At 37.7% G+C, this 12,048-nt stretch overlaps 1 protein-coding gene across 1 annotated transcript in view; it reads right to left on the bottom strand.

Moving 5' to 3' along the window:
* Positions 1–12,048, bottom strand: part of atf6 (activating transcription factor 6) — a 214,223-nt gene that overhangs the window by 56,605 nt on the left and 145,570 nt on the right. Inside the window, exon 15 of the mRNA XM_078407413.1 lies at positions 7,002–7,086. Coding sequence (XP_078263539.1) covers positions 7,002–7,086 — 85 coding nt within the window. The remainder of the gene's footprint in view (positions 1–7,001; positions 7,087–12,048) is intronic.

Below are 12,048 nucleotides of genomic sequence, written 5' to 3'. Positions count from 1 at the left end.
CATCATAACAATCTGAACCCAATCTATTATTTCATGAATTTTGAAAACAAATTAAAGGGAACTAAAAAGCATCTTATCAACTTATCCTTCCATTTCTTTTTCCTTATGGATTTATTTGTTTCCAATGAAATGAATATTTGTTATAACTTAACTCTCTACCTTATTTTGTTCCACTTTCTCACTGTTTTCTGTATAATGATATTTCATTTGAATTCCTTAAAAAGTTTATTAGTGACTATCTTGTATTTATGGGTCACAAATTTATGGGTTAAGGAACTGCAGATGCTGGTTTACAAAAAAAGACAAAGTGCTGGAGTAACTCAACGGGTCAGGCAGCATTCGTGGAGAACATGGGTAGGTTACATTTCGGGTTGGGATCCTTCTTTGGACTGAAAAAGGGTCCTGACCCGAAACACCACCATCCAAAAATGCTGCCTGACCCCCCCCCCCCCCCCCCCCGAGTTACTCCAGCATTTTGTGTCTTTTTTTATACAAATGTCATCTCTGCCATTATCTGATCAAATCTCACATTTTTAAAGATTTATTTTCATTCTCTTTTCTAGTAGAGTCCCAATTTGTTCAGACTTTTCAGATAGTTGAAGATTTGGAACAATAATCCAGCATTCCATTTATTAAAGATAGGATGCAAATTTCACATTACATCCCTGTTTTTCCCCAGTGCATCTTGTATTAGTTAATTGCAGCTGACAGAGCTGTTGGGTGGGACAATTGGCTTCAGGTTCCGTGAAAAAGCAAGGATTTCCTTCTGGATGGAAAGCCTCATGGAAAGTATGTAGGCTCACTGTTGAAAACCAGCTGACCTTAAAGAACATTGATATCTGGAGAAGCTACAAGGATAAGTTCAATTGCTGCATGGACAACACTTGTGTTGCAACTCGCATCTCTGGACATGTGCACCACCACAGGAAGCTTGCATCCTCCATATCTGCACCAGTCATACAATTCCAGTAGTGCAACATATGGTTCCACTTCGCTTCTCTAATATTTTCAGACAGTACTTACTGCTACTAAGGTTTTAAAAATCAGATAGTTTTTTAATTTCAGAAAATAATTTGGAAATTCAGAAAATAATTTCGTTCATTCATCCACAGTAAACTCAATGTGGCTTCTTTAAGAATGTAAGAAAGATCAATGATGATAAAAGATCACTCATGCGTTGAAACTTGTACTTTCTGCACCTTAGCTCTATCGTGATTACATCCAGCTGTATATTCAATATGCCAAATGGTTTTGATTTTATTTCTCGCTTTGCAGATTATGCCACATAGTTTTCATTCTTGGATTTTTTTCACATCATGGCAATTTTAAATATGCTTTCCACTAATTGAAATTTAAGTATTCTGTTCCCATTTTTTTGGCTTAATTTAAAGGACCATTTTAGATCTAACAACACACCGTATAGTTCCATTTGTTTAAAAAAGTAATTTCTAATGTCTAGACATTGAAAGTTAATACCTCTTATAACTCCATAAAGCATCTCTCTGCCAATTCATTTTATATTCATTGAACACCCACGAAGTACATCTTTCTTAAACATTATGGAATATATATTAAGTATGTCGTTGTATTCACTTTTTTTTCACAACAGGTAACTGCTCCAAATCCATTTGCAATGTTTTCTCTCTTTTACCTGGTATTTTTTCATTCCAAATTGTAAGAGTATGAAATGCTTCTGCCTTAATCTCACTGGGAAAATACAGAAACAGGATTATAATTTATGTCTTTGGGTGAACACTTGTATAGACTTGTCATAAATGAAACGCAATCATTTTTGATAATCATATAGTGCACCCATATTATCACTGAACCTTTCAACTAGCCCATAATATCGACTGGAATGGGTTTGAGTAAACTTTGACAGTTTTTCCCATATGTTCTACTCTTCTTTCCCAACATCCTCCTGTCCACCAAAGATTTATGAAACATGTGCATCTTTGCTATTTTAATTGCCTAACTTATCTATTCTGAGACCCTTGCAAGACATTTTCTCTGGGTATAAACATATTGCAAGATCAAATTGAAAATCTTTTTTTTTTAAATTGCAAAATCTTGCAGCAATATTTTCCAGCCGATCTTGAGCTTCATCCTTCATTTCCTGACATTTGTACTTTGGTTTTTGTTTTGGTACTCTCTTGAACTCCAGCTATTTTTCTATAAATTCCCTTATATACTAATCATTCTGTGGGTAATGGTGATGCATGCTCCTTCACTATTATGAATGATACCCATGTAACTAATATGATTAGAATTCATCTGTGAACCATCCGCATGGGTAAATTAGAGAATGCTCTTCCGCATGAAGAAGCACCTTTGAGTTTGTTAAAAAGCTGCCCGATTACAAAAATAATCAGTCTCTGCCTCTGACCCACTGGTAATTAAAGAACTTTGATACAACTGCATCTTACAATGTCTAACATTTTAAATCTTCCAAGCAAAATGTGCATTTAAGACCAAGTAGGTAATATTGCAAAGAAATGTGAATTGTTTTTGGACGACATGCATAAACAGAAAATAGCACACAGAACATAGAATAGTACTGCAGAGGAGCAGGCCCTTTGGCCCACAAAATCCATGCTGAACATGGTACCAAGTTAAACTATTGTCCTCTGCCTGCACATGATTCATATTCCTCCATTTCCTGCATATCCATGTGCCTATCAAAAAGCTCTTAAATGCCACTATCATTCCTGCCTCCACCACCACTGCTGGCAGTACGTTCCAGGCATGCACAATTCTCTGTGTAAAAGATTTTCCCCACACATCTCCTTTGAACTTTGGCCCTCTCACCTTAAAGCCGTGCCTTCAAGGCTGACTCTCTCTCCTATCTATGCCTCATAATTTAATGTATTTTGGTAAGGTTTTTTCTCAACCTCCGACGTTCCAGAGGAAACAATTCAAGTTTATCCAACTTCTCATTTGTATGCCTTCTAATCCAGGCATCATTCTGCTAAACCTTTACTACAACCTCTAAAATCTTTTATGCACCCTCAGCATGGGAAAAGAGTTTCTGCTAAATTAAACTTGTCTGCAATTTATTTTTAATTTTAATTGAATGTAAACATGAGAGCAAAGTCTTATCAAGAAAATTTGTAGTAAAAGCCCTTGATAAATATAAATGGTGGGAGACATTAAAAATAAAAAAGGAACACAGTTTGGATATCGGCTGTCTAGTTTAACTATTTCAAAATAACTCAATTAACCTACAGCCTCACAGGAAGAAAACAAGCTTGTTTTGAATTTAATTATTTGTGAATGGACATTGTCTTGGTACAGTGAACGGATTGTGTTAAACACAATTATCATTGAAATTTAATTTTTCTAGTTGATATCTGCATTTTTTTGACAAAGGCCTTGAGGGTCTTTGAAAGCAACTTTGTTGAATGGAATACCAAAATTATAACGTTCAAAAAGAATTCTGCCAATTTAATTATTACAGGGACGCTTACAATAAATATTAGGCTTCTCAGTCCCACGTTTAAGAATGCTGGTGGCAGATGCAAGTGGATGTCACATTTGAAAACGTTTCATGTCTATCCTTAAATTGTCTATCCCATGAATTGAGTTACGTTGCTTGTTGTATTTCATCCACATCATGACATGACCATGTATGGTCTGTGATTTACACAGAATTTCTCTACTGTGTCCAACATCTGAAGAAGGGTCCCGACTAGAAATGTCACCAGAGATGTCTTCCAGAGATACTGACTGACGATCTGAGTTACTAAAGCACTTAATGTTTTTTTTGTAAACGAGCATCTGCAGTTCCTTGTATCCTCAATTTTTAAATGTAGTCAGTGCAGATGTAAAAGGAATACCTGCTTCATTCACAAAGCACTGAGCTCCCACATAAGAGATTAGTATGCAAACTTAAAGCACATGGTATTGTGGGTTCAGTATTGATGTGGATAGAGAACTGGCTGGCAGACAGGAAGCAAAGAGTAGGAATAAACTGGTCCTTTTCAGAATGGCAGGCAGTGACTAGTGGGATACCGCAAGGCTCAGTGCTGGGACCCCAGCTATTTACAATATATATTAATGATTTGGACGAGGGAATTGAATGCAACATCTCCAAGTTTGCGGATGACACGAAGCTGGGGGGCAGTGTTAGCTGTAGGGAGTATAATGTGGATAAATGTGAGGTTATCCACTTTGGTGGCAAGAGCAGGAATGTTGGCCGATTAGGAAAAGGGGAGATGCAACGAGACCTGGGTGTCGTGGTACACCAGTCATTGAAAGTAGGCATGCAGGTGCAGCAGGCAGTGAAGAAAGCGAATGGTATGTTGGCATTCATAGCGAGGGGATTTGAGTATAGGAGCAGGGAGGTTCTGCTGCAGTTGTACAGGGCATTGGTGAGACCACACCTGGAGTATTGCGTACAGTTTTGGTCTCCTAATCTGAGGAAAGACATTCTTGCCATAGAGGGAGTACAGAGAAGGTTCACCAGATTGATTCCTGGGAGGGCAGGACTTTCATATGAAGAAAGACTGGATAGACTCGGCTTGTGCTCGCTGGAATTTAGAAGATTGAGGGGGGATCTTATAGAAACTTACAAAATTCTTAAGGGTTGTTCCCAATGTTGGGGAAGTCCAGAACAAGGGGTCACAGTTTAAGGATAAGGGGGGGAAGTCTTTTAGGACCGAGATGAGAAAGTTTATTTTCACACAGAGAGTGGTGAATCTGTGGAATTCTCTGCCACAGAGGGTAGTTGAGGCCAGTTCATTGGCTATATTTAAGAGGGAGTTAGATGTGGCCCTTGTGGCTAAAGGGATCAGGGTGTATGGAGAGAAGGCAGGCACAGGATACTGAGTTGGATGATCAGCCATGATCATATTGAATGGCGGTGCAGGCTCGAAGGTCCCAATGGCCTAGTCCTGCACCTATTTTCTATGTCTATGTTTTCTATGTTTTCAACATTGTCCAGCATAAAGCAATCCATTTCCTTGACACCTCATCCATCATCCTGAGCCTTCAGATACTGGAACATCATGCCATCCACAAAATGCACTGCAATTAATTGCCTCAAACGTTAACACCATTTTCCAAATCTGTGACTGCCTAAAAGGCAGGTAGCTGCAGGTGCAAGGGAACACCACCACCTACAGATTCTTCTCCAAGCTACACAGCATCCAAATTTTCAATATGTTTGCTTTCATTTTACTCGGTCCTGGAACACCATAAATCCTGGAACACCATAAATAATAACATTGTGGGGGTGGCTTCACCAAGATTTCAGCAGGTGAAGAAGGCAGCACGCCTTGTTGATGACAATTACAGAAGAGTAATAAATAGTGGCTCTGCCAGTGATATCCACATGCAGTAAATGGATAAAATAAAACTTTGAATAAAATAACAAATTTGATCCACATGCTTGTCTTGGTCTAAAGGATTGGGTGACATTTCAGGTCGAGGAAGGGTCTCGAACCAAAATGAGTTACTCCAGCTTTTTCAGTCTATCTTCGGTCTAAACCAGCATCTGTAGTTCCTTCTTACACAAGTGATGAATGATTTCAGCTAATCAGAGACTATTAATGCAAGCCTTGAAGCTTTTTTGAATATTGTAAATCATGTAGTGGAATCAGTCAGAGAATAACCAAGGAAATAACTACTGGCCAGTCAAACAAGTCAGTGTAGAAAGTGGAAGGGTTCAGATGCAATTTCCTCCAACTCATTCATTCCCAGGAAACTGAATGATTGAATTCTTGACTTTGGTGTTATGCCCTCCTCCCACTGTCTGCTCAAAGATAAAGCCTCTCACTACCAGTTTATTTCAACTCTTCTGATTCTTTGTAACCTGCAGCATCCTACTCAATGAGCAATTGATATAAATCCCTCAGTATGGTGTCTGAAATAAAAACACAGCAAAATGTTTTCCAAAAAACAAAGTAAGAGTTAGAATTGTAAAGTTGTAAAGAGATGTCAACATCAGAAGAAAGTGAAGTACTTTGGCTTGGCTGCACAAAGTCGGCAATCTGTGGTTGACATTTTGAACTACTAATTTCATCATTGTTTACCTCAGACGTTGCACAAGTACATCATCTTTCATGTTTAAACCAGACTATAATTTGGCAGTTTTCATTGTTTCAAAGTAATTCAACAAGAATGAATGGGTTCAGATTCCAATTTTCTGTTCCTCCACAGCACATAAGCAGTCAGGTTGAGGTCAACAGAAACATGCAGGCAATGCAATTTTAATTAAAGATGAGAACTGGCGCATCTATTTCCTATCATGATAGGAAAGGTAAAAAAGTCAACTGTGTTGATGAATATAGGTTGATTCAACAGATAACAAGCAGCGATTTTCAAAAGAATGATACAATGATCGTATCATGAAAAAAACAAGCATGGATAAAATAGCCTTCATGGTTCTGAAAAAAAAAATCTATCTTATCCATTTAAAAAAAATTGTTTTATGAAGTGAACATCTTATTTATTTACTATGAAGAGCACCTGCCCACTTTTGGACGTTGAAAGCAAGAAGGGTTTGAAAACTGGTTTCTACGTCTTGTTTTGGCGATTCAGAAGTCTGCATGGAAAATCCAGGAAAGAACATTACGCCAAATAGCAAATGAAGATGGGAGGAGCAAAGAGTTTGGATTTCTTGCGATTTTTCCATGGGAGCTTTACACAATCATTACCCAGAGTAATTAAGTATTTTGGAAATGTTGTCATTATTCTCCTGACCAATCTTTATCTCTTTGAAACCTCTCCATTTATGTTTCATTAACTGATCTGTAATTCCATGACTTCTGATTTTGTTTTAAATCAAGAATGAATATTCCAACTCAAATAAAACATAACATTTTAACAGTAATTGACATTCTTCCTCTTTCATATTTTTGAATCAAATCTCCAAGTGTTTCACAAGCATTTACTTCATGTAGGTTTTCCCTAAATGTTCACATGTACATTTTGTACCTGTAAGAATTAACACTCGGAAAGCTATCCACTATATTAATCTTTCACTCGTGTGCATCACTTACCATCAATGTTCATTGCTGGTAGAACAAGAGACATTTTTGGTCTGGTTGTCTTGTTATGGCTGATAGCTGGCAGCAAAAAATGATCCTGAAAAACAAACAGATGAAGTAGTCTCGCATGGCATTCCATCATTAGCAAGGGTCAATGCAACTCTAAATTTGGAACATAAATTCAGCCTTCGGTTTATTTAATGTTCATAAATTCATGTTTAGTTTATGAATTAGCTGATGACATTTTGAAGTTAGTATAATTGAAAATGGGCAACCCATTTAGTCCAGCCTGGAAACTTAACTTCAAGCAAATAGAAGCCATTTCCAATCTTCCCTCAAGTTTCTCAACATTTCAGCTGAAAGCTCAGACTCTTGATGAGTTACCAGTCCAACAGAAATCCTGCCAAGTCCTAATTTGGATTTGATATAAAGAGCATTCTAAATAGTTATCAACTGTGATAGCCTCACATCTACACAGACCTTCCTCAGCATTGCAAATCATGGTTGGTCCTTTCCATCACTGCCTTGGTGCTGCTCTAGTTGAGTTCAGCGAAGTAATTTCCAGTGAGTAATTTGTTTCTGATTTGATCAAATGTTTGGAATGGCTTATGAAAATATTTAATTAAACTGCAAAGCCTCCTTTAAGGCATGCAGGAATAGAGAAACATATTTTAAGCAAATAAAAATAACAGAACAGTTTGTGCTAAAGGTTGCAGGCAAAAAGAACCAAACAAAACAAAATTAGATACAAAATACTGGAATGACTCAGTGGGTCTGGCAGCATCTCTGGAGAGCATGGATAAGTGCCATTTTGGGTCGGGACCCTTCCTCAGGCTCTACGAACAAAAAAATATTTTACCTAAGTAGCAATGAGGCAGATGAGGCATATGCACAAAGGGCAAAACAGTTTCAGGTGAAGGGCAAATGATCACCCAATACAAAAATGGTATCTTACTTTGTGCCTGCCCAGTGAAATTAAATGCATTGAATGGTGTGGCTTCTTTTGATGAGGTAAAATTGCCATTTTTAGTCTACAGACCTTTTAAAGAACATGATGACTGCCAAACATTCTGATGAGCATGAAAATTATTTCAAGTGTTCTGTTTCATTCTAGTTTAGTTAAGAGATACAGCGCGGAAACAGGCTCTACGGCCCACGCCTACCAGCGATCCCCGCACATTAACACTATCCTACACACTCTAGGGACAATTTTTACATTCACCAAGCCAATTAACCTACAAACCTGTATGTCTTTGGAGTGCGGGAGGAAACCGAAGATCTCGGAGAATACCCACGCAGGTCACGGGGCGAACGTACAAACTCTGTACTGACAGCACCTGTTGTCGGGATTGAACCCATGTCTCCGGTGCTGCATTCATTGTAAGGCAGCAACTCTACCGCTGTGCCACCGTGCAGTTCTGTTATATTTTAATTGCGAGAATATTTCAGAAAAACAAAATTTCACTCCCTTCAATTTTCTCTCTCTCTCTTTCACTTAATATTTAATTTATCTATGCTAATTTACAATATTTTCTCAGTATATAAATTACATTTCTTTTCCCTTTCTTTACATTTTCATTGAACTGTTCTTGGAAGCAAACCTCTTAAAATCTATACAAACTCTACTTTTTTCTATTCATCTGCATAATGAGCATGACACCTGGGTAAAGTAGATCACTTTTTTCTACACAAAATTACTTTTATATTATGCTTAAGTGCACAAATTATTATTTTTTTGAGCCACAGCTTTGAAATATCAAAGAAAATCTAGTTTCAAAAGATTAAAACCTTTCAAGTCAATACTATCTTTATCCCACGAATAAAGATAAATGTTACTGTCTACTTCCCACATTACAACATGGCACAGGAATTGGAAATGTGTTTCAATTGCCAATCATTCTCATTTTCCATTCTGAACTGGAAGGAAAAATACTTCTTGTTACTAAGCAACAAAATAGTAGCTCTACATAACACTATTTTCTAATTTTTAACTATCTTTCTCCCCTGTTATCCCAAGCTGTCTGCATTCTTGTAATGTCCCTTGGAATTACTTAACAAAGGTTGCCACAATGCAATGTTAGTTATGTGGCTGAACATTACAGTACAGGGAGGGAATACAGCTCAAGTCTGAAGGATCACTAAATCTTAAAACCAGTGTATCGCGATTAACAGCAGAATCCTGGATCTCAATGCCAGTGTTTTAAAATTACTTGCATTCGCAAAGTTTTTGGCAACTGGTGGTTGTGGATTTCTTTATTAGTGTTTTTTGAACTTGGTAATCGTAGCTGTAACGATGCTAAGCAAGTGCAAACTCCAGGCACAAAGTTTCAAATGACGAGCTGAGTCATTTTCTTTTTTTCCTGTAAAATCAATATATACAGTGCCCTCCATAATGTTTGGGACAAAGACCCATCATTTATTTATTTGCCTCTGTACTCCACAATTTGAGATTTGAAATAGATTTAAAAAATCACATATGGTTAAAGTGCACATTGTCAGATTTTAATAAAGGCCATTTTTATACATTTTGGTTTCACCATGTAGAAATTACAGCATTGTTTATACAGAGTCCCCCCATTTATGGGCACCATAATGTTTGAGACTCATGGCTTCACAGGTGCTTGTAATTGCTCAGGTGTGTTTTTTTGAATGCCTCCTACATGCATGTATAAGAGAGCTCTCAGCACCTAGCTTTCCTCCAGTCTTTCCATCACCTTTGGAAACTTTTATTGCTGTTTATCAACATGAGGAACAAAGTTGTGCCAATGAAAGTCAAAGAAGCCATTATGAGACTGAGAAACACGAATAAAACTTCGAGACATCAGCCAAACCTTAGGCTTACCAAAATCAAATGTTTGGAACATCATTAAGAAGAAAGAAAGCACTGGTGAGCTTACTAATCACAAAGGGAATGGCAGGCCAAGGAAGACCTTCACAGCTGATGACAGAAGAATTCTCTCTAGAATAAAGAAAAATCCCCAAACACCTGTCCGACAGATCAGAAATACTCTTCAGGAGTCAGGTGTGGATTTGTCAATGACCACTGTCTGCAGAAGACCATGAACAGAAATACAGAGGCTACACTGAAAGATGCAAACCACTGGTTAACCACAAAAATAGAATGGGTAGGTTACAGTTTGCCAAGAAGTACTTAAAAGAGCAACCACAGTTCTGGAAAAAAGGTCTTGTGGACAGATGAAACGGTTAACTTTTATCAGAGTGATGGCAAGAGCAAAGTATGGAGGAGAGAAGGAATTGCCCAAGATCCAAAGCATACCACCTCATCTATGAAACATGGTGGTGGGGGTGTTATGGCCTGGGCATGTGTGGCTGCTGAAGGCACTGGTTCACTTATTGTCATTAATGATACAACTGCTGATGGTGTGCATAATGAATTCTGAAGTGTATAGACACATCCTATCTGCTCAAGTTCAAACAAATGCCTCAAAACTCATTGGCTGGCGGTTCATTCTACAGCAAGACAATGATCCCAAACATATTGCTAAAGCAACAAAGGAGTTTTTCAAAGCTAAAAAATGGTCAATTCTTGAGGGGCCATGTCAACCACCCGATCTGAACCCAATTAAGCATGCCTTTTATATGCTGAAGAGAAAACTGAAAGGGACTAGCCCCCAAAACAAGCATAAACTAAAGACGGCTGCAATACAGGTCAGGCAGAGCATCACCAGAGAAGACACCCAGCAACTGGTGATGTCCATGAATCGCAGACTTCAAGCAGTCATTGCATGCAAAGGATATGCAACAAAATACTAAACATGACTACTTTCATTTACATTACATTGCTGTGTCCCAAACATTATGGTGCCCTGAAATGGGCATAAACAATTATGCATAAACAATGCTGTAATTTCTACACCGTGAAACCAAAATATATTAAAATGGCCTTTATTAAAATCTGACAATGTGCACTTTAACCACATGTGATTCTTTCTATTACAAATCTAAAATTGTGGTATACAGAGGCAAATAAATAAATGATGGGTCTTTGTCCCAAACATTATGGAGAGCACTGTAAATGAAACCTTTTCTAAAAACATAGGATTTATTGGATTTGGTGTAGCCTTGCACCAAGTTTATTACATCACATAATGATTACATTAAATACTAATCTTGGGACCCGACCCAAAACCTTGACTATCCCTCTGCCTCCACAGATGGTACCTGACCCACTGAGATTTTCCAGCAGTTGGTTTTTGGTCCAGAAATGGAACCATGGAAATATTAGACATGAATACCTTTTGATTGTGTTGCAAAAAGTCAGCATAAACAATGCAATCACTAAACAATGAACGGGGAAGAAAAATATAATGTAGTTCAGTTTGTGGAGGGATGGAAGGAGGGGGCAGTTGGGGTGATTATTATTTGATCAGAGACAAGGGACTGATTGTATAAACCCACACCAAGTCTCTCAGCTTGGGGTAAGTCAACTATGTTTCTGATAATTGCTGTGAACTTGTCTTAAACAAGCAGACAAACCAAGTCCTGGCACAGTCTCTAGGTACCTGGAACAGCTCCTGTCTAAGAGGAAACGATACAAAAAAATATTTGGGAATCCTCTGATTGAAAAGCCATTAAAACAATGTATCCCAAAGATTGTGAACAATACTTCAAGGGAATATAAAGTAGGTGTCATTATGATCACCATTTAACGAATCTAGGACCCAATCCTTGCTTTTAGTTCACATCCCAAAGCTGATATGGTTAAAAATAAATCATACTTGTGGAAATATGTTATTATCTATAACGATTGCAGTTGGTTTGTGCCTTGCTAAATTTTACACGATAAAAAGCATTTAAAAAATTTTGTGCAAGGCTTTTCTTAGCTTCAATCAGTTGAATAATATTGAATAATAACAAATACATTCACTTTATAAATAACATACGTACAAATGCAGAAATGTATGGGCAATAGTCAGAACAGAGTCATACAGCATGAAAACAGGACCTTCAGCCTAACACATCCATGCTGTCCTAGTTACCTAATTGAGCTGATCCCACTTGCCTGCACCTGGACCAAGTTCCTCCAAACCTTTCCTAT

Source organism: Rhinoraja longicauda, chromosome 11 (assembly GCF_053455715.1).
Source record: "Rhinoraja longicauda isolate Sanriku21f chromosome 11, sRhiLon1.1, whole genome shotgun sequence".
Lineage (NCBI taxonomy): Eukaryota > Metazoa > Chordata > Chondrichthyes > Rajiformes > Arhynchobatidae > Rhinoraja > Rhinoraja longicauda.
The sequence above is the reverse complement of the archived record's forward strand: the minus strand, read 5'-3'. Positions and strand labels throughout refer to the sequence as shown.